The sequence below is a fragment of the Labeo rohita genome, chromosome 18, assembly GCF_022985175.1.
Source record: "Labeo rohita strain BAU-BD-2019 chromosome 18, IGBB_LRoh.1.0, whole genome shotgun sequence".
In the NCBI taxonomy this organism is placed as follows: Eukaryota; Metazoa; Chordata; class Actinopteri; order Cypriniformes; family Cyprinidae; genus Labeo; species Labeo rohita.
Window position 1 is genome coordinate 21,337,294 of NC_066886.1, and position 23,939 is coordinate 21,361,232.

Sequence of the window (23,939 nt, forward strand, 5' to 3'; positions counted from 1 at the left end):
AGGACCCCTTCGGGCCCTGCTGGACTGCCCTTCAATCTAGCACTGCCTTCTGGTCTAGGTAGGGAGCGCTCTTATCGCTCCCAGTTTGAGTCATAAGGACCGCCTCAACCCGAGAGCTGAGAGTGTAGAGTTTTTAGGCCTACCCGTTTCGCCTCCTTGGTCAGCTGCCTCTATATGGTGGAACCCTATTGGAATGTGTGATCCCCTTCTAAACCTGAATCACACTGCTGATGTCCCATTTGCAGTCTGGACACAGTAGTACTCCCCTCACTGTGGGAGGGTCTTTAATGAGATCACCGCCCCTCAGCAGATCATGTAAGTCTTCCTCTCTCTTGTAGCATCTGGACCAATCAGACATACAGTTATTTGTTACATTTAACAAATAATCTTTAAAACCAACAACCCAGCTACATGCTGGAGTTTGAAGACAACCCCCAAAGCAAATAACACCCCAAAAGGGCTTAGTTGCCACGGTGACTATCTGATAAGAGGTTTTATTGCTTCAAGGAATGCACATCTGCCCATGCTACATTTGCCATAGGAAAGACACAATGCCTATAGACTCTTTCCTATTCATTCCCAGACAAACCTTTCTTTGACCTTCCTATCACACATAGCCCAGGTCATTGTGTACAGTATTACTGCATTGTATTTTAATTTTGTCTGTTGTATTTTTATTTGTCTTTCTACTGTTTTATGCATGCGTTATGATAGATGACTAGTTGTATAAAGCACCTATGTCATGTTTGGTCTCTTTTAATTCGTATGTTGATGATCTAAAAGATGGTGTAAATTAGATGTTGATACCTATGCAACATATTAGTGTTTTAAGAAACCTAGTAGTTTTGCATCAACACCCAGTCGAATTACATATGCAAAATACCATGCTCACGGACAAAGAGTCATAAACTTTCTCTCCGAAGGTGAAAGTTACCATTGGTTCATGGACCTCCTGGAGGCGCAGCCTCCAGAGAGCTTAAAGGCAAACGGTTGACCACGTCCCTAGTTCTTCCCTCTTCTTCACTTTCTCCCTCGTCTGCAACATCTACCGATTGCTGCCCGTGTGGAGGAACCCACGGGGAGCCGGAGCCGGCACAGGGCATGCCCGGCGGGCCCGACAGGCCCAACATACAGAGCTGTGGCTCTCGACCACAAAGAGCCAGACAGTTCCACTCATCCCTGGAATTCATCTTCATGACTCACCTCAGTCAGTCAGTGGTTCTTGGAGAACCTAAGAAGATGAGCTAGAACTCTTCAGGACTTCCCTAAGTGTGCGCCAGGCCTTGCGGCCTTGTCTTTCCATTTCCCAAAGATCACAGGACGTCAGCTGGGTCCCTCTCAGCTCTTGGTTCTTCTTCACTTTTCACATGGGAAGAAACTCCCAGTCACCAACGAGTCAGGACATCTTTGGAATTCATCACTCTCCAGACCCGGAAGAACGTGATTGCAATTCCAAAACCACCACTGCTCCAAACCATCAAGACTTTCAGAGACTGCATTTGGACACTTGTTCGACGACCAAGGCAATGCAAGTATCGTACACTTAACTAAACAAACAGAGGTTTAGTATAAGCTGCAGACAGCACTGATGGTTTCACAGCAGGTGGTTAACTGACTGTTTTCATAGCTTCATTTCCTTGTCTCTCTCTAACTACTTCTCACTGACCATTCCCCCATGTATGAGTGATTTCATGTTTGTTTGTTTAGATTAGTTATGTGTTAGTCCTTCGTTAATAAACTATTGTGCACAAATTACATGAGTTTTGATTCTGATTCTGCCTTGCAAATTAATGTCCCTTTACGATTCCGATTCGAGCTACATGCTCTAATGCAATGGTACTTTAAGAAAGTTATTTTCTGTGGCCAAGAAAATATCATTTCTTAGAGTTGATATAAAGATTATACTGAATGTTCGCTGAGCGAACAGATTAGTTGATGGAAAATTGATTCTGCTACAGTTACTACTGGCAGCTGATATAAGTAATTGTAATTAATCATAATTAATTGTAATTATTTATATACATTTCCCTTTGAGCTAAAAATCGCAACACTCTCAAGAGCTAAGCTATTGATCACTCTGCTCAGTTACCCCCCTCAGTATGGTGTTTCTAAAATCCATGTTATGGTAAGTGCACACACACACAGCTTCTGTGCACTTTCTTAAAATCCACAGTGTGCACGTTATTTTGTGTGTGTGAACCTGTATGGACTAAGAAACACCCCCCCCCCTCCCCTTTTTTTTTCAAATCTGAGATAAAGTTTGGTACTCAAAGAGTTTTTACGTTTTCCTTTTTTGGACTGAATTGAAAGACTGAACTGACTGACTGAACAAGGAGCAATACTGTTACTTACTAATTTCCATTTATTGTATTTTTTTCTCTTCCTTTTTCTTTTCTCAAAATTGTTTAAATACTGGGAAACTGATTATTGTAATTTTGTTAGAATTGTCCCTAAATAACATTTTTTGACTTGGAAAAAGCAAAATCTATTTTTGTGAGTGTGTTGTTTAACTCCAATGCTTTTGTGTTTTCATGTGACAGGCACATTGTGTATGTGTAGCTTTGTTTGTGCTCTATCTTGAATTTATCTGGGAGCTGAAAACTAAAATGCACTTTTGCACTGTCTATATGGCACGTCACATGATTGGTGGGAAGTTGCTCAATCTTCCATTAGTACCTGGAGCGAGTTTGAATCCGCATTGCTGTCAGCCTTCCTTTCAGAAGATTATAAAGATGAGCTGGCAGAGCAAGTAAGGACTAAGACACAAGGAGAAAAATAATCAATTAAACTTTGCCTTCACCTACAGACCTTTATGTAAATGTTGGAAGCCCGCTTTAATCGAGAGCGAGTTAGTTAAAATGATCCTCAAGAATGTCAAACCTTACCTCACCAGGCAACTTTGCAGCTGTGTAAACACTGTGAATGAACTAGGCTTTCAACTGGAAAGAGATCATGCACCACAGTTACACTATGAAAGACGCATAACAACTCAACCCGCACCACCACAAAGACCCACCTCTAATCGACCTGCTGAAAAACCTCCAGTCCAGTGTTGGAGATGCAAAGTACACCATCTGTTGGGGAACTGTCCACTCTATTCCATTCTTCCATCCACTCAGTGTTCTTTCAATCAGCATTCTTTTATGGGAAGTAAATGTTCCTTCCAACCTGTCAGGAGTTTTGCCTTCTAACAATGCCATGTCTGTCGCAATTCCTTCAAAGTCATCCACCAAGTCTGAAACATGCCTAAGTACCTTTAGGATGGACAAATACACAGATCATGCCTCATGACCAAGTCTTTACTGTACGTGTTGTCATTTTCACTTCAAAAGCCCTGACTTACTCTGTGGTCTTAGGCTTGGACTTCATCTTTTCCACTGGCCTGCAAATAAATGTTGCAGACAGGAAATATTTGTTTAAGGTAGCTCCCCACAAGAAATATCCTTTTCAACTAGGCCAAGCCAGTGTTCCAGTTGTAAACCCCCCACAGCTGAAAATGAAACAACACAACACAAATTCAAACCAAACCCTTTTGTTGTTCAGTTCTATTCCTCCACCACAACTTCCAGTAGTGTCATCAGATATAATGGATGACCAGTAAATGGAAAATGGACAAGTGCATTATAGAATCTATGTTCCTGCTACCCTTGTCCCAAACATTCTACAACATTTCCACGCACACCCGTTAAGTGGTCACCTATGATTTTACAAAATTCAACATCAAGTTGCCTTCTGGCCAGCCATGCGGACATCTGTGAAACAATATGTGAAAAGGTGTATGAAATGTCAAACCTTGAAAATTAAGAATCGCAAACCTGCTGGAAAAATTTAACAGACCACCACCTTTCATCCAAACGAGATGTTGGGAGTGGATATCATGGGTCCACTGCCTCGCAGTTCTCACAGACATGAATATCTACTAGTATTTGCAGATTATTATTATTTTTATTTATTTATTTATTTTTTATTTGCAGATTATTAATCTCAGTGGCTTGAATTATTCCCCTAGCGAAATGCCACTGTTCAAACTGTTGCTTCCCACCTTCGAGAAGAAATCTTCACTGAGTGGGGGTTACCAGATTTCATTTTGTCTGATCAAGTTACGGAGTTCATGTCAGCCATCTTTCAAGACATCTGTGCTAAATGGAAAGTCACACAGAAAATGACTACAGCGTGCTATCCCCACAAACGTGCATTTTAATATGAATGTGTGTGTTTTCATCTGTGGTACTGGTGAGCTGTCTGAAGCGGTTTAGTGTATGTGTACAGCAGTAAGCGCAACCTTTCAAACTATACTTAACTGCAACGTTTAGGCGGAATCCCAAGTATGTGTCGCCACATTCTCGGATTATTAGAAATAAAGAAGGGAAAACGTTAGTTTCTGAAATGAAGCACCAATATCTTCTCAGTTAAAATTTATTAGAACTGTGTCTAGAGACAAGCTGGCCATCACACTGCTTATCAGCCTGTTTGTATCCTATTATTTGTTTCGGTCGTTTTGCTAATGACAGAACAGCTGATCATGATGATCTCGTCTTCGGAAAAGATTATTTTATTCGTTTACGTCAGAAACAGCGCATCTCTTTGAAAACTGTCTGTTGTTGTCACAACATTGCTTTATTATATTTCATAAAGGTTTTACCCGCCAACTGGCGATTGACACTGTTACATATACTCACCAATGCCGACACTTGGCGAGTGTTAATTTTAGGCCCTGTGTGCTTGTCTCATTATCATGTGTATTTAAGTCTTATTCTGTGTCAGTTCAGTTGTCTGCTGTTGTCTATGTTTTGGTTGTATTGGATTGCCTTCTCTTTGTTGGAGCTACCCTGTGTGGAATATTGAAGGACTGTCATCTTTCATTTTGTTTATCATGCATTTGTTGTACCACATAACCATGACAATAATCAGAATATTGTTTCTTATTATTTGTTGATTTTTGAAAAAAAAAAAAAAAAAAAAAAATCTAAGAAACAATTAGATTATTATTATTATTATTATTATTATTATTATTATTAACATTTTATTTATTGGCCTGATGTGTGATTTGCCTTAAAATGTAATGTTCTGAAATGATTTCTACACAATATGTGAAATTTGTGGTGGGGGGGTCATATACATAAAGCTAAAGATCTTAAAGTATGTTATGATGTTACAAATAAAAAGTATATAAAATCATCTCTTATTATTATTATAAAAAAAGTAATATGTAGAATCTAATACTTGTACCATGTTTTATGTAGCAGGTTATGTTATATCTATGCCCCACTTCAGTTTGACTTCTTGCTGTGTGCAGTGTATATTCTTTGAAAGTTAAATAAAAAATAAATAAATTAGAAAATAAAAATGGTCTGTCTTCACTTTAAAACAAACAAAAATATGTATATATATATATATATATATATATATATATATATATCACAATGTTAAAAAATTATTAAAAATAGTAAATGATGTTTATCTGAAAGTGTAACGATGCAAACTTGTTTTCTGTGGGGGCTAGGTTTAGGGTTAGGGTTAGGTTAGGGGATAGACAATATCATTTGGTCAGTATAAAATCTATAGAAGTCTATGGAAAGTCCCCACAATTCACAAAAACAAACGTGTGTGTGAGTTCAGATGCAAAACCAGCTAAAAGCCATCTCAGTCAAAAGTGAGTTAATGATACTGAGTGAATGCTCTTGATACATAGTATACCAGTACTTACACAGAAACCTATACAAAGTAGTCAGAAAGAAATGCTAATTTTAAAGAAATACATCAGATGGATTTAGAGGCTTTTGCATCTGAAGTCTTCATTATTCTTATAATATATATTCTTTATTATTATTATTATTATTATTTAATCAATCATAAATCATTGTTCCAATATTGATTCTGAAGGCTTCAGTCTTTCATTTTAAGTAAAGATCAAACATCCTTTTGTCATAGTAGTTTTGCAAACAAACTAGTTTTCATTCAGCTACTTCTTGCTGGTGAAATGCTGAGGTTGTGTGATAATGTTCTATGGCGTGGTGAGGCGTTTTAATGGCAGGTTTCAGAGTCCAATATTACAATAAGCTAAGAAATAATTTCGAGAGAAAACCTTTGCTCTTGAACATCAAAATAGTTTTACATTGCATTAATACATGTAAATGTAACAACTAATAACAATGAACAAAATTTGTTTAGTTACATTTAATTTCAGTTTGCTACTGTTGCGTATATATCTGCAACATTAATAACGTGCATATAAAATCATGTACACATTCTCTTCATTTTCTGTTTGAATGTAACAAATCTTTTAGTGATGTAGTAATGTCACTTATTTCTGTCATTGTTCTTGAAATTATTTACATAGCTATAACATTTGTTTACTATAAATGTATATTGGGTGATGGATTTGAAATGTTGTGACAGTGTTTTTAAATAAATAAATAAATAAATAACTGATCCAATGTTAATATAGACTTATATTTCTGCCTCCCGTCTTTATCAATAAGACTTGGATGGAACCTTTCCCATCATATGTTGTTTTGTGTTTTGTTCAGGCTTAAACAGGATAATATAACATTTAGGTGCAAATATGCAAAATAGTAAACCAAAGCTTGAGGCTAAAATAGCAAATATCTCCACAGCTACAGTAAATTTTCCAGGAGAACTGACATAAGCTGGTATAAATGTTATCCATACAGCACAGAATATGAGCATACTGAATGTGATAAATTTAGCTTCATTGAAATTATCAGGCAAAGTGCGAGCCAGAAAAGCCAGAATAAAGCATAAGACAGCCAGTAGGCCAATATAACCCAGAACAGCAGAAAATCCTGCAGTAGAACCTAGATTGCACTCAAGAATGATCTTTTCATGATAATATTTCATATTTTTGTGAGGAAATGGAGGAGATATTATTAGCCACATCACACAGATAAGAACCTGTATAAGTGTACAGGCAAAAACACTAAGTCGCTGTTGTACAGGCCCAAACCATTTCATGACATTACTTCCTGGAAGTGTAGCCTTGAAGGCCATTAACACCACTATTGTTTTTCCCAGAACACAGGAGATACAGAGAACAAAAGTGATCCCAAATGCTGTGTGACGCAACATACAGGACAACTCAGTTGGCCGACCAATAAAAGTAAGTGAACAGAGGAAACACAGAGTCAGTGAGAAGAGCAGCAGGAAGCTCAGCTCTGAGTTGTTGGCTTTTACTATGGGGGTGTCCTTCTTGCTGTAAAACAGGATGGCCATCAACACAGTTAATCCTACTCCAAACAGTGAGAAAAAAACTAGTGCTATTCCCATAACTTCTGTGAATGTCAAAAATTCTACAGCCTTTAACACACATTTATTTTTCTCAGTATTAGACCAATATTCCATTGGACACTGCTTGCAGTTATTTGAATCTGAAAAGGAAAATGTGATCATTGCAGTTTAAACATAAAGAAAATGGTTTTATTTATGAACTCCTTTGCTAAGTCACTGCATGCAGAAACTGTAGAAGCAGGGAGATGAGCTGAAGATTACCTGTCTCATTACTGATTTCTCCTTCTGCACATGGGATACAGTCATAACAGCAGACAGGTCTTCCTTTCTGTGCAGCCTTTCTAGTGCCTGGAGGACAGCTCTCACTGCACACAGACCTTGGCTTCTACATGTAAAAATGCATTGTATATTTTTAAATAGCATACAGTGTGCTTTTCAAATGACTCTCAAAAACAGAAATACATTCACCTGTATTATTGATAAAAGATTGTATAGTTGAAGCAATAAATCATGACAGTGAATGTTTTTGATGAAAACAAGTAATTCAAAAGTGCTGTTACAGAAATTAAGCACAATTTCCAGTGCCAGTAAGCAATATAAATACATTATGTACAATTTAGACCACTGGAGACAATAATTAACCCCATCCACCAAAAAATTCTTATAGATATTCCAATATTCTTATAGATGTAAGTCATATTAGCTTTTTCAAACTAATGTGAAATTACATGCATTTGCAAATCTGCAGATGGTTTTGTTGTGTGGACCAAATTTGCTGTGCTAAATTTAAACAGATACAGTTTAAATGGATATGGTGCATTCTGTTTATAGGTCAATGTAAGTATACATTTGTGCTGTTCACCTCCAGCTGTCCTCCAACCCAGATTATGCTTTCAGAATTAAGCAAAAAGCGCTTATCAGGGGGTAGTGAGCCATCATAGTATCCCACAGGTTTAAACTGGACTGATCCATCAGAGTCCTGCTGCCAGTTTATGACTTCGTATTGGGCTATGACGCCACCAGTTCTGTCAAACCACACATGATCTCCCATCTTTACAGTGAAATTTACTTTTTTTAAAGCCTCAGCTACCTATTGCAAAAAAAAAAAAAAAAAAAAAAAGGGTATTTTAACACCCATTTAAACTAAAATGGTTTATTCTATTGTTCTTATTTTCTATCTGTCTACCACTCTTTTTTAAATTATATTACCTGCTGTGGTTGTATTAACATATCTTTTTCACAACCTTCTGTGCACTTGAGAAGACTGTGTAATGAATGAGCCACAGCATAAACTGCATTGTAGACATTACTTGCATATCTTTGTTCAGGCACATCATCACTGAAGTTTTTTAGCACAAGCAGATCCTGATATATTTTGCAACTTAATGCATATTGAGACAAATTTTCATCAGGTTTTGAGCATGGAAAAGCTGTTTCCCAGAATACTTTTGTAACATAATCTGCAAAACCTGCAATATCAATTTTTCTGACTGCAAACCCCAGTGATCCTCCCAGTACATGAAAACAGTTTGGAGTGATCAAACGCTTTGCTGTTATCCATGCCTCCACACCAATCATTTGGAGGCCTGTAATGTTTTGAATACTTAGCTGTTCAAGTAGGTTGTACATCTCGTAACTGGTAAGAAATGCAACAATCACTTTTGCAGTGCCTTTTTTAATTGTCTCTACCACTTTCTGGAGTTTGTCGGGCTCTGTTCGGTAGAATTTCACAGAATACTCCACACAGATCCCCTCTTCCTGGGCTGTAGTCAGAAATATGGCCATGCCATTGTTTCCATAGTCATTATCAGTGTTCACAGCTCCCACCCAAGACCAGCCTAAGTGCTTGACTATGTATGCAAGAGCTCTGCTCTGGTGGTAATCACTAGCAATAGTCCTGAAGAAAGAAGGGTAATCTTTTCTATTACTAAGACATTCACATGTGGCTGAGTGACTTATCTGAAAAAGAAAGCATGAAAAACAGTGATACAGTTATGTCCATGAACATGCAGGAATACATTTAGTGTTATTGCCCCTTACCACTGGAATTTTAAAAGGTCCTGTAGTTCTGGATAGAATCACTGTAGCAGAAGACTCTGTTTCTCCAATAATAGCATGTATAGGAGACTGTTTGCATGTGTATTTGTCCCCTGCTGCAACATCATGACCATTCATTAATGTCATAGTTGCACTCATAGAAGACAGTCTTGAACCACAGGTATCATAGATTTTGTAGCCAACAGAAACATTTGGAAGCAAACGTTCACTTTGGTTAATCTCCTCAATGGCAAAAATCATGGTCTGAGCCTTTCTGAAATCTCTTAGATTAACACTGTAAAAACATTAAATAAGTAGTCAAAATACATAATAATAAAAATAATAATAATAATAATAATAACAACAACATTTAATTATTTACTTCTGTGTGTGTGTAAAAGTCTAGTTGTATTAAATTAAATAAAATAAAATGAAATAAAATAAAATAAAATAAAACAAACCTAGAGCATGATAGAGGCTGAGGTTTTTTTGTAAACTCAAATGAAGGTAATGTCTCTATGCTTCGGATCGGAAAAAGTGCTCCAATAGTTATGTCTCCATCCTTGGATAACAGCGGGTACTTCGGGTCTCCTATCATTTGGCATATATACTTTTCTGCTTTTGTACAAAGTTGACAAAAAAGCAGGATTGTGTAAAGAAAGAGAAGCATCCCAAAGATTGAGCTCAACTGCATATGTCAGATGTGTTTCACCTGGTAGATCATTTTCACTTTTATAGGGATAATTAATATGGATGATTGTTTGTGAACGTAGCCAGTGACTTCATAGGCACATGAGGTAGGTCAAGTATGAGTAAAAGTAATTTCAAAGCATCTGTGTCACAGAACTGACAAGTGGATCAGAAATCCCAATTTCTGTTTTTCAACAGTCATCTTGGGTTTTGGTGTCAATCAGTCAATCAAACAATCAATCAGTCAGTCAGTCAGTCAGTCAGTCAAGCAATGTGTTTTATTTTTAATTAATTAATGTATTTATTTATTTATTTTTCTACACCTGTGTCTATACATGACTGCAAGCTCTTTAAGCCTTGTTAGTGCTTCTCTGTATGCATGTAAATACTTCCTTCTGGTTAAAATATTTCCAGATTTTAGCAAGAAATATTGACAATGTATTTTAAGAAACTAGCTTATGATCATAAAAATACAAAGTTCTGTCATGAAACAGGTCTCCAATAGGTCTAACTCAATCTGACATAATGACATCATCACATGGCGCATTGTCATTTGAATAAGCTGTGTAATCTCAATGTTCACATTCGTTTATTCTAAGGTCGATGTTTTCATTAGCTGTGATAAGATGTGCCAAGTGTGTGACAAGAAGTCAGTCATTTTAAACAGCTGAAAATAGCATACTGTGGATTTTAAAACGTTCTTCCTAGGGATGCAAGAGGAACTAAATATCATTAAAAACACATCTTCTATGTGCCTTCTGTGATTTACATCAAACTTCACACATATGTTTGGCTTTGTTATCTGATCACTTTGATGTGGGTAGTGTGGGTCACGATTTTAGTGCCACCAATTGGCTGAAGATAGTAAGACATTTTAGAAAAATGTAAAATATCTCGTTTCAGGTTGTTAAGCGGTTTTTGATATCTTAAGGCAGTGCTAAGTGTGGTACGAATACCACTAGTGGTACTCAGGCTCCCTCTAGTGATACGCAGAGGAATCACTAAATGAAATATAAATGAATGTTAAAACACAAGACGATTTAATTTAATTTTTATTTGAGTACAATTTTTTATTTATTTATTATTATTATTTTACATTTAAGTACAGTACAGTTTTTATTTAACTTTTAGGTACAGCATACTTTAATTTAATTTAATTTAAGTTGTGTTAAATTCCAATCAGACATAACATTATGACCACCTTCCTAATATTGTGTTGGTCCAAAACAGTCCTGACCTGTCAAGGCATGGACTCCACTAGACCAGTGGTTCCCAATCCCAATCCTTGCCCTCTTTCGGTCACTGTTCGGTTACAAGCCCGACTTTAGGTCACGGCTGCCCCATTCGGAACTGTAATGAGACCCCAGGGAAGCGTGTAAGATCCAGATGCGAGCTTTATTATAACACAGCGTAGTCAAGACAGGCAGGGTCGATCTCCAAACAAACAGTAACAACCCCCCCCAGGAGCGACTAATGGCGCTGGAACCCTGGAGGACCTGGACCGTGGAGCTGTGGCAGACAGTGGAACCCTGGAGGACCTGGACCGTGGAGCTGTGGCAGACAGTGGAACTTTGGAGGACCAGGGCTGTGGAGCTGTGGCAAACAGTGGAACCTTGGAGGACCTGGGCCGTGGAGCTGTGGAAGACAGTGGAACCTTGGAGGACCTGGGCCGTGGAGCAGTAGCAGACAGTGGAACCTTGGAGGACCTGGGCCGTGGAGGAATGGCAGACAGCATAACACTGGAGCAGAAGTCCACCATGTTTGATTCGGAGGAGCCTGGTGCCATGGTGGAGCAGGGAGAGCAGGCAGCCATGGCGGGGCAGGCAGAGCAGGAAGCCATGGCGGGGCAGGCAGAGCAGGAAGCCATGGTGGGGCAGGCAGAGCAGGAAGCCATGGCGAGGCAGATAGAGCAGGCAGAACAGGGAGCCATAGCGGGACAGACAGAGCAAGCAGAGCAGACAGGAGCAATTATATCCACAGTGGAACAAATGACATCCATAGCAGAGCAGAGAGTTCGTAGATGGTTTCCTTTGCCTCCTGGGCTTCCTTGGCTGTGACATGACAGGCAGTGAGTTCATGATAGGCCTTCTTGGCCATGATATGGCAGGCAGAGAATTCATGATTGGTCTCCTTGGCTGTGACATGACAGGCAGAGAGTTCATGATAGGCCTCCTTGGCCGTGACATGATGGGCAGAGAGTTCATGATTGGCCTTCTTGACCGTGACATGGCGGGCAGAGAGTTCATAGGAGGACGCCGCCCCCTTAGGGGTTCTGCAGCCGAAGCCGCCACCTCTGGGGGCATTGGCGCAGATTCATAGTCAGACATGGCAGTGAGTTCAAGGGTGGACACCGCCTCCGTGGGAGGTCCTACAGCTTTCCTTGACACCTCTGGAGGCACTGGTGCAAATTCGTGGTCAGACGTGGTAGGAGGTTCTACAGTGCATGCTAACACCTCAGGAGGTATTGGCGCAAACTCGTTGGCAAGAAAGGCCTCTGGCACAGACCTGTGGACAGACGGGGCTTCAGGAGCAGACTCGTGGTCAGACGAGGCCTCTGGAGCAGACTCGTGGTCAGACGAGGCTTCTGGAGCGCAGTGTGTGGCCCACACGCTCAAAATGGCAACAGCCATTACAGGCAGCACAGTAGATAGTGGGATGCCTGCCGGCCTTGAGGGTGTGGACATGTGGCTTGGGAGCGTGGGCTCTGCGTGGCTTGGGATGTCAGCTGATATGTGACGAGGCTCTGGGGGGTCAGCTGATACGTGACGAGGCTCTAGGGGGTCAGCTGAGACGTGACTAGGCTCTAGGATGTCAGCTGAGATGTGACGAGGCTCTAGGAGGTCAGCTGAGACACGACGAGGCTCTGTAGGATCAGCTGAGACATGACGAGACTCTAGAGGATCAGCTGAGATGTGACGTGGCTTTGGAAGGTCAGAGGGGACTTGGTGAGGTTCTGGCAGGATGGCCGTGGCTTGGCGAGGCCCTGTACTAGCAGCTATGTCGTGAAGAGGTTCTGTTAGGAGCGTAGCTGTTTCTTGACTTGATTCAGGAAGGTCTATTGTGACTGGACTTGACTCGGGAAGGTCTGCCGTAACTTGACTTGACTCAGGGAGGTCTGCCGTGACTTGACTTGACTCAGGGAGGTCTGCCGTGACTTGACTTGACTCATGAAGAACAGCTGTGTCTTGACCTGGCTCGTGAAGACCAGCTGTGACTTGACTTGGCTCAGGAAGATCAACTGTGACTTGACTAGGCTCATGAAGATCTACTGTAACTTGGTTTGGCTCATGAAGATCAACTGTGGCTTGGCTTGGCTTGGGGACAACAGCAGCAACTTGACTTGGCTCATGAAGATCTGCTGTAACTTGGCTTGGCTTAGGGACAACAGCTGTAACTTGGCTTGACTCAGGAACAACAGCTGTAACATGGCTTGACTCAGTAACAACAGCTGTGACTTGGCTTGACTTTTGGGGAACAGCTGTGACTTGGCTTGACTCATGGGGAACAGCTGTGACTTGGCTTGACTCATGGGGAACAGCTGTGACTTGGCTTGACTCATGGAGAACAGCTGTATCTTGGCTTGACTTATGGAGAACAACAGCTGTGTCTTGGCTTGACTCATGGAGAACAGCTGTACCTTGACTTGACTCATGGAGAACAGCTGTGACTTGGCTTGATTCAAGAACTACAGCTGTAACTTGACTTGATTCCGAAGTAACAGCTGTAACTTGACGTGGCTCAGGAAACACAGCTGTCAGTTGACTTGACACTGAAAGTGCAGCCCTGACTTGACTTAACACCGGAGGATCAGCCATCACTTGATTTGCTTTGGGTGCAGCAGACATGGCGAGATGAGATTTGGATGAGATGATTTTGGACTGATGAGGCTCAGGCGTGGCAGCCATCTTGTGAACAGACCTGGGGATGGCGGCCATCTTGTGAACAGACTCGGTGATGGCGGCCATCTTGTGGACTGGCTCTGGGATGGCGGCCATCTTGTGGACTGGCTCTGGGATAAGAACCATGACGGGTGCAGACTCTGGAACGGCGGCCTTGACGGGTGCAGACTCTGGAAGGGCAGCCATGGCGTGAGCAGGCCCTGGAGCGGCAGTCATGGCGTGAGCAAGCCCTGGAGCAGCAGGCATGGCGTGAGCAGGCCCTGGAGCGGCAGACGTGACGTGAGCAGACTGTGGGTTGGTGGATGCGACTTGAACTGGCTTTCGCTTGGCAGGCATGACGTGAACAGGCTTTGGCTTTCCGGACATGACATGAACTGGCTTTGGCTTGGTAGGCTTGGCATGAGAAGGCTCTGATGTAGCAGACAAGACATGAGCAGGTTGTGGTATGGGGGTTACTGCAGGATTGCGGGGTCCCTCATCCGCAATCCCAACAGTAAAAGGTGAGCCACTTAAGCAGAGTGCAAAGTCTATGTATTGTTCAAGTGTCCAGTGGATTTTACCTCCAGGTAGGCAGGAATGAATCAGATCGTCTAATCCGTGGCAGAAAATGTCTTTAAGCGCCACATCATTAAAAGGTACCAAATAGCACAGCTCACAGAAATCAGTGACATAATCCTCAATGGGCTGGTTACCTTGGCGGAGGTGGAAGATCCATGGTGGTCTGTGTACTAAAAGCCGCTGGATCTTTGGAAGGCGAAGTATTCTGTAACAGGACTCCAGGGAAGCATGTAAGATCCAGATGCAAGCTTTATTATAACACAGCGTAGTCAAGACAGGCAGGGTCGATCTCCAAACAAACAGTAACAACCAGGGCAAGACAAACGCGAAATCCAAAAAAACAGGCAGAAGGTCAAAATCCAAGTGAACAGTCCAAAAGTAACAAATGAACAAGGCTATGAAACTAGGCAAAAACTATGGCAATGTAACAAAACAAAACTATGGCAGAAAACAAGACAAAACTATGACAATAAAACAAAACCGTGGGAATAGCAAAACAAGGCAATGAAAACAGGGAAAACAGGGAAAACACGCTTGGTAGAGTCCGCACAGGCAAAACAATACTTCACGGAGTCTGTTTGGTGTAGGCCTCCTTAAATGGCCACCAAACAGGAAGTAACCCATGAAGCAGCAGAGGGAGCGGTAACAGAGAGTCAGTGGGTGAGGGCTCCCTCTGCTGGCGTGACGTTACAGGAACATACATTCAAGGATTTGCGCTGCACCGCTGCCTGCAGTGTCTTCACACACAGACGAAGTGTGACATGTGACATCATATACTTCTGTAAAGGTATTTATAATGTGTTTATAAGTGCAGTGCTGCTTTGTTTACTGCAGTAATCTAGGAAACTGTATATTGCTGCTGCTCCATAAGTGCCACCTGTACCAGCAACATGTGAGAAGTGCACAAGATAAAGAGGTGGTACACTAAATATTAAAATTAAGAAGTGCTGGCCACTTCATACACTGCAAAAAGGCAAAAGTTCACTTCACAAAATCATCTTGTTCAGTCGTCCACAAAAAACAGTATATTTGTTTACAATTTTCTAAAACGTGTTTTGTAATCAAAAGGTAATATGCGAGTGAATGAAAATGACCATAAATATTTAGTGATTCACACCTGAGAGACAAAAGGCCCTCCCCAATGGCCCATCAATGAGACTGTGAGGTAAGAAACAATGTGAGAAGATTCAGAACGTGAGAAGTGTAATCATACATAATGAAGGTCAAAGACACATTTATTAAGCACACTGATCTAACCACAGAGATATGAACGAACTTTGTGTAATTCCTGAAAACAGTTTTCTAAATTCTGATCAACAAGTGAAACAAGTAAATCTTACCTGATATTCAAGTGCTTGCAAAACTCATCATCAGTAGTCAGTAGTCATATATAGAGACTCAAGTGAAAGTCAGCAGGATTCATCTGTTGTGCAGGTATCAGATTACAAACAACTAAAACAAAACAAAACATCTGTGACATTTAGATATAGATATAGTTCCCCTTCAGTCGTTCTCTACGACGTTACGACAATACTGACGTATTTGGGGTCTCCCTTGGGAGTCCAATCACCTCCGATCTTAGAAGAAAAAGCCAATGAAATTTGGCGAGTGGAATTTGCATGCCACGGCACACCCCCGTACATACGGGTATATAAGATGGCGGCTTATTGCGCCCGTACACGTCCGGGCTCTTCCCTCCTCACTACCCTCAAGGATGGGACAGCTAGGGGGTACGCGGACATTCCCCAGGTGGAGCGTGCAGTTGCGGTGCATTTATGCCCGCAAAATGCCACCACCTGGAGGAACCGTCCGCGTCTCCCGTCTAAGGCCTGTAAGATTTCATCGGCTCTCGCTGCGAAGGCTTATAGTGCTGCGGGCCAGGCCGCCTTTGCGCTGCACGTCATGGCCCACCAGGTCCGCCAGGCCCAGGCGTTAAAACAGCTGCACGAGGGTAGGCCTGACAATGGGTTGATGCAGGAGCTACATACAGCGACCGACTTGCTTTCCAGGGGACCAAGGTCACGGCGCGGTCCCTTGGTCAGGTGATGGCTACCATGGTAGTCCAGGAACGCCATCTCTGGCTGAAACTGGCGCAAATGGCCGATGTCAACAAAGTTCGCTTTCCTGATGCGCCCGTCTCCCAGGCCGGCCTCTTCGGCTTCACTGTCGAGGACTTTGCCCGGCAGTTCTCGGCAGTCCAGAAGCAGACGGAGGCGATTAAGCACATCTTGCCCTGGCGTGAGTCTAACAAACCGCCGGCGACCAGGTCTTCATCTGCTTGTCGCCGAGGGCGTCCCCCTGCAGCTTCTACATCCGCTCCGCCTCCACTACCACCTAAGGAGACTCCAGTTCCTCAGCAAGGGCATCAAGCTGACCGTGGGAGAGGAATGCAGCCCACTGCTAAGGTGTCGACCCCAAGGAACACCCGGAAGTCTGCGAAGCGACACTGAGACGGGCGACCTGGAGATGGGAGAGATTGCTCTGCGGGGGACCTCAACATCTGCGCCCACACCCCGGGGGAGGGCCGGGGATTGTACCTTTGCTGCTGCCGCTGACCTCCTCAGGCTTGGGCTCGGAGTATAGGTTCACCACTTCCGCAGAATCAGGGGCAGAAGGTAAGTGCTGCTTCTCGCAGCTCGACTCTTCTTTGGGACGTGGCGCCCTCCACATTGAGTCACCTTCCCCCCCATGGCTGCCCCACTGTCGGTACGTCTCCAGCTCCGTTGATCCCACTAGCACGCAGGTTGGGGGCTTGGCTATCGCTTCCCAACCCGTCACGTTGGTTGATCCGGACGGTTCGCGAGGCGCCCGCCCAGGTTCAGGGGTGTCTTATTCACATCTGTCCGTTCGGACACAGATGCCTCTGTTCTGCATGCGGAGATTGCGATTCATGATGCAATCGAGCCAGTCCCTCCAGCCAAGATGAAATCGGGATTTCACAGTCCCTATTTCATTGTACCGAAGAAGAACGGTGGGTTATGACCCATCCTGGATCTTCGAGTTTTGAATCGGTCCCTGCACAGGCTGCCATTCAAAATGTTAACCCTGAAGCGCATTATTTCATGCATTCAACACCAGGATTGGTTCGCAGCCATCGACCTGAAGTACTTTCATGTCTCGATTTTGCCTCTACACAGACCGTTCCTTCAGTTTGCTTTCGAGGGTCGGGCGTATCAGTACAAAGTCCTCCCCTTCGGACTAGCCCTGTCTCCCCGCGTCTTTAACAAGCTCGCGGAGGGTGCCCTTGCCCCACTTTGGATCAGGTGCTTTGGCATCTCAGTCCCTCCCTGCGTATCGTGGTGACGAGATACATAGCAGACTGTCGTCACTAAATGGCTGGATGTCTAAGTGGTGCCCGCAGAATAACATAGGTTTCATAGACAATTGGACAAGTTTTTGGGGCAGACCTGACCTGTTGAAAAGAGATGGTCTTCATCCCTCCAGGGGTGGTGCTGCTCTTCTCTCTAGTAATATGGCATATAGTCTTAGAGTTTGCACTTGACTAACTAGGGCCCAGGTCAGGAAGCAGACAGACTGGCTAATCCGACCATCTGCTAGCCGTCTCACGTCACCAAAATCAGTTAATTCTCAGCACATAGAGACCCTCACACCTAGATATCATGCTATAGAGACTGTGTCTGTTCCCCCGAGCTAGACAATACAAAAGACATCCAAACCAATTTAAGAGTAACAATCTAATCAACGTTCAACAAATTAAAAATTTACATAATACAGAGAAACAAATGATAAAACTTGGCCTTTTATATATCAGGTCCCTCTCTACATAAGCGCTTTTTGTAAATGATATGATCATTGATCATAACCTAGATGTGCTATGTTTGACAGAAACCTGGCTAAAATCAGATGATTACATTATCTTAAATGAGTCTACCCCTCATGATTACTGTTATAAACATGAGCCACGTCTAAAAGGTAAAGGGGGGGGGGGGTGTTTCTACAATTTATAGCAATATTTTTAGTGTTTCAAAGAGAACGGATTTCAAGTATAACTCGTTTGAAGTAATGGTGCTTCATATAACATTATCCAGAGAAACAAGTGTTAATGATAAATCCCCTATGACGTTTGTACTTGCTACTGTATACAGGCCACCAGGGCACCATACAGATTTTCTTAAAGAATTCGCTGATTTTATATCTGAGCTGGTGTTGGCTACAGATAAGGTCTTAACAGTAGGTGACTTTAACATCCATGTTGATATTGAAAATGATGCACTGGAAGCAGCATTTACAGACATTCTAAATTCTATTGGAGTTAGACAACACGTGTCAGGTCCCACTCATTGTCGAAATCATACTCTAGACTTAATACTGTCACATGGAATTGATGTCAATGCCGTTGAGATTCTGCAGCAAAGTGATGATATCTCTGATCATTATCTAGTCTTGTGTATTCTCCAGATGACTAAAACTGTAAATTCAACTCCTTATTGCAAGTATGGTAGAACCATCACTTCTACTACAAAAGATTGCTTTCTAAGTAATCTTCCTGACTTTTCTGAATTCCTCAGCATGTCCAATAGCTCAGAAAAACTTGATGATGTAACAGAAACTATTGACTCTCTCTTTTCCAGGACTCCAGATACGGTCGCTCCTCTGCGCCTAAGGAAGATTAAGGAAAATAGTCAGACCCCGTGGTATAACGAGCACACTCGCGCCCTAAAGAAAGCAGCCCGGAAAATGGAGCGCAGCTGGAGGAAAACAAAATTAGAGGTTTTTCGTACTGCTTGGCGGGAATGTACCCTATCGTACAGAAAAGCGTTAAAATCGGCCAGATCTGATTACTTTTCGACTCTTTTAGAAGAAAACAAACATAACCCTAGGTATTTATTCAATACAGTGGCTAAGTTAACAAAAAATAAAGAACCAACAGGCACTGACTATGCCCATCAGCATAGCAGTAATGACTTCATGAACTACTTTACTTCTAAGATCGATACAATTAGAGACAAAATTGTCACTATGCAGCCGTCAATTACAGTGTCGCATCAGATAGTGCGCTATAGATCTCCTGGGGAACAATTCAACTCATTCTCTACTATAGGTCAGGAAGAATTGTATAAACTTGTTAAATCATCTAAACCAACAACTTGTATGCTAGACCCTATTCCATCTAGGCTACTAAAAGACTTGCTTCCAGATCTCATAGATCCTCTGCTAAATATTATTAATTCATCACTGTCATTAGGATATGTCCCCAAAACCTTCAAACTGGCTGCTATTAAGCCTCTAATTAAAAAACCACAACTCGAACCCCAACGAATTAACTAATTACAGACCTATCTCGAATCTCCCATTTCTGAAGATATTAGAAAAGGTTGTATCCTCACAGTTATCTTCCTTCCTACAGAAATATGATATCTGAGGATTTTCTGTCAGGTTTTAGACCGTACCATAGTACTGAGACTGCTCTTATTACAGTTACAAATGATCTACTCTTGTCATCCGATCGTGGTTGTATCTCTCTGTTAGTGCTACTGGATCTTAGTGCTGCATTTGATACTGTTGACCACAACATTCTCTTGAATAGACTTGAGAATTATGTTGGCATTAGTGGTAGTGCATTGGCATGGTTCAAATCGTATCTATCTGACCGCCATCAATTCATGGCAGTAAATGAAGAGGTATCATATCGATCACAAGTGCAGTATGGAGTACCGCAAGGCTCAGTACTAGGGCCATTACTCTTTACGCTTTACATGTTACCCTTGGGTGATATCATCAGGAAATATGGTGTTAGCTTTCACTGCTATGCTGATGATACCCAGCTTTATATTTCTTCGCGGCCCGGCGAAACATACCAATTTGAAAAACTAATGGATTGTGCAGTTGAGTTAAAAAATTGAATGACAAGTAATTTCTTACTGCTAAATTCTGAAAATACAGAGGTGTTAATTATTGGGCCTAAAACCTCAGCGTGTAATAACCTACAACACTGTCTAATACTTGATGGCTGTTCTGTCAATTCTTCGTCATCAGTTAGGAACCTAGGTGTGCTATTTGATGGTAATCTTTCCTTTGAAAACCACATCTCTAGTATTTGCAAAACTGCATTTTTCCATCTCAAAAATATATCTAAACTACGACCTATGCTATCAATGTCAAATGCTGAAACATTAATTCATGCATTTATGACCTCACGGTTAGATTATTGTAATGCTTTATTGTAATGCTTTATAACTCCACCTGGTCCAAAATGCAGCAGCTAGAGTTCTTACTAGAACCAAAAAGTATGATCATATTAGCCCGGTTCTGTCTACACTGCACTGGCTCCCTATTAAACATCGTATAGATTTTAAAATCTTGCTAATTACTTACAAAGCCCTGAATGGTTTAGCTCCTCAGTACCTGAGCGAGCTCCTATCACATTATAGTCCCTCACGTCCGCTGCGTTCTCAAAACTCTGGCAATTTGATAATACAGAGAATATCAAAATCAACCGCAGGTGGGAGATCATTTTCTTATCTAGCGCCCAAACTCTGGAACAATCTACCCTACACTGTTCGGGACGCAGACACACTCTGTCAGTTTAAATCTAGATTAAAGACCCATCTCTTTAACCTTGCTTACACATAACAAATCAACATATTCTTATAATTCAAATCCGTTAAAGGATTGTTAGGCTGCACTAATTAGGTCAACCGGAACCGGGAACACTTCCCATAACACCCGATGTACTCAGTGCATCATCAGAAGAATGGCATCTACGCTAATATTAGTCTGTTTCTCTCTTATTCCAAGGTCACGTTAACCACCAGATCCAGTCTGTATCCAGATCAGATGGTCACTGCAGTCCCCCGGATCCAGTCTGAACCCAGCCCAGATGGTGGATCAGCACCTAGAGACGACCTCTACAGCCCTGAATGTGAAGACCACATCACCTAGACGGCTGTCGGCACAAGACCACGGGAACTTTGGCCAGAGGAGAACTGGCCCCCCGACTGAGCCTGGTTTCTCCCAAGGTTTTTTTTCTCCATTTGTCACCGATGGAGTTTTGGTTCCTTGCCGCTGTCGCCTCTGGCTTGCTTAGTTGGGGACACTTTCTCTTAACACAATATTGCATTTTATTTTATTGTTTTTGGTTAACTACCTTTACCTAAAAAGTGAGTGTTTACTGTTGCCTTTGGCATTGTTGATGTACTGTTTCCTATTTAATACTGTACAGCCGCCTTGTCACAATTCTGTATTGTTAAAGGCAGTATATAAATAAAGGTGACTTGACTTGACTTTTGGGGGTTCAGGTCAACTGGGAGAAGAGCAAGCTCTCCCCTGTGCAGAGCATTTCTTTTCTCGGGATGTAGTTGGATTCGGTCAACATGATGGTGCACCTCACGGAGGAGCGCGCACAGTCAGTGCTCAATTGTCTGGGGCTATTCAGTCACAAGACAGCAGTCAAGTACGCCTTTCCCCCAGTGAGCCTCCTTGCACAGACTCTGTGCAAGATCAGGGAGGACGAGGAGCAGGTCTTGCTGGTTGCGCCGTTTTGGCCTGGTTCGCAGAACTCATGTTCCTTGCGACAACCCCTCCCTGGAAGGCACCATCTGGCACCCGCGCCCCGATCTGTGGAACCTTCATGTGTGGCTTCTGGACAGGACGCGGCAGACCTCTCTGGCCTTCCCCAGGCCATGATAGATACTATCACTCAGGCTAGAGCCCCCTCTACGAGGCAGGCTTATGCTCTGAGGTGGGGTTTGTTCATTGATTGGTGTTCCTCTCATCGAGAGGACCCTCAGAGATGTTCAATCGGAGTGGTGCTTTCCTTTCTGCAGGAAAAGTTGGTGGGGGAGCTGCACGCATTCTCTGTCAACAAATCATGCCTTGAGTTTGGTCCGGCTGATTCTCACGTTCTCCTGAGACCCTGGCCCGGTTATGTGCCCAAGGTTCCCCGGAGGAGGCAGACCGGCCTTAGTGTTGCTGTGTCCCGTTTGTTCTCTTTGCATCTACGTGTACCGCACCCGGAGCTTCAGACGCTCTGAGCAGCTCTTTGTCTGTTTTGGGGGACAGCAGAAGGGGAATGCTGTCTCCAAACAGAGGTTGGCCCACTGGCATACCAGTGCCAGGGTGAGCCGTGCCCTCTAGGAGTTCGCCTCCTCCTGGGCGTTAGCGTATGGTGCCTCTCTGGCAGACATTTGTAGAGCTGCGGGCTGGGCGACACCTAACACCTTCGCAAGATTTTACAACCTCCGCGTAAAGCCAGTTTCCTCCAGTGTTTTAAGGTAAAATCAGGTAATTACGGGAGGACGGCTTGGTGTCGGTTTGCTGCGGCATTCCATTCGGATCAGTGCACCAGAACTTCCTATTGGTCAAAATGCAGTTTGTGCCCTTCACCCACCTTGAGACTGATTCCTAATGGTTTGGCCTGTGACCAACCATAAAAATTCCTTAGGACTTTCAGATGCAGCAGCAGTGGGTGAAACTAAGAGAGATCAGGGAGATCCATCCAAATCCATTTATAACTGTTTTCAGACCTTAAAACTGATGCACACTACAACACATGCATCTTATACTTATTCAGAGAAATAAGTATTCCTTGTGACAGCAACGTGTAGTGCAACCTCTTACACAAACTTAGCTGTTAATGGACAAATGAATGCATGCATGACATTTCAGTCTTTTCCCATCATGTTTGGACTTAATGTGTTCATAACATTGCCAAATGCATTCTGGTTATGGTTTGAGAAGTAAGAAATACACCGGTAAAACTTTAGTGACACTTGACAGCTTTGTGTTTGGACTATGCAAATAAATTCCACAGGAGGAAAGAAGGGTGGGCCACCACGTGCCCCCCCACTCTGATGGAACCAGCCAATCACAGCACGGAAATGGAGAAGCGCCAAATTGCAATCTCCTCCTCATCAGAAAGGGATAAAGGTACCCTTCCAAAAGACACTCCTTGTTCTGAGTCTGTGGCCTGTCAAGGAAACACCAGTTCTGAGTCTGCCGTCCGTTAAGGAAAGGACTGTAATAGAACAACAATGTTCTGAGTCTTGGTTCTGTAAGGGATGAATCAGAAACAGATCACCTTCATTCTGAGTCTCCCATCCGGTGAGACGATAGCAGATCAACCATCAGCTGATTGCAGTTGATAACAAATTTTACATGTATTTGTTTGATGCATAATAAGGTTCTTCACCTTATTTGTTTCAGAGTAGCAACAGTTCATCTGTCCAGATAACGTAGCTCTGACATAGCAACTCCCAACATTATCACTTGCTTTTTATGCATCTTATGCACTTTATTCCTTTTTCATTCATGATATTCATTTAGTAGTTGTTGATTACTCTTGTCTATCTTTTGTTAATAAAATTTATTTTATTACAACTTGTGTCTTCCTTGTGTTGATAATACAGAAGAGGTTCTACAAGTTAGAGATCCCACCAATCTTTCTTATGTGATGTACTCATAACCACACATTAACTGATGCGATCCAAGAATCATAACATCAGCTGTGACATGAGTATCCATCACTACCCTATTTCACCTCCCTAG

General features: G+C 42.5%; 1 protein-coding gene across 1 annotated transcript; it reads right to left on the reverse strand.

The window, feature by feature from the left end:
• Positions 1 to 6,474: 6,474 nt before the first annotated feature.
• LOC127180825 (extracellular calcium-sensing receptor-like) lies at positions 6,475 to 10,052 on the reverse strand. Its single transcript, XM_051135130.1, has 6 exons — positions 9,747 to 10,052; positions 9,289 to 9,580; positions 8,458 to 9,207; positions 8,111 to 8,338; positions 7,510 to 7,633; positions 6,475 to 7,388 (listed from the first exon to the last, which is right to left on the reverse strand). Exons 1-6 carry the CDS (start codon positions 9,977 to 9,979, stop codon positions 6,475 to 6,477), a joined length of 2,541 nt encoding a protein of 846 aa, XP_050991087.1. The 5' UTR covers positions 9,980 to 10,052.
• Between the last annotated feature and the right edge of the window lie 13,887 nt (positions 10,053 to 23,939).

Coding starts and splice junctions, on each gene's coding strand:
- LOC127180825 (XM_051135130.1), bottom strand. CDS start 9,979: ATGCAGTTGAGCTCAATCTTTGGGATGCTTCTCTTTCTTTACACAATC. Junction 9,208..9,288: donor GACCTTTTAAAATTCCAGTG/GTAAGGGGCAAT, acceptor TTTCTTTTTCAG/ATAAGTCACTCAGCCACATG. Junction 7,634..8,110: donor GGGTTGGAGGACAGCTGGAG/GTGAACAGCACA, acceptor TTTTACATGTAG/AAGCCAAGGTCTGTGTGCAG.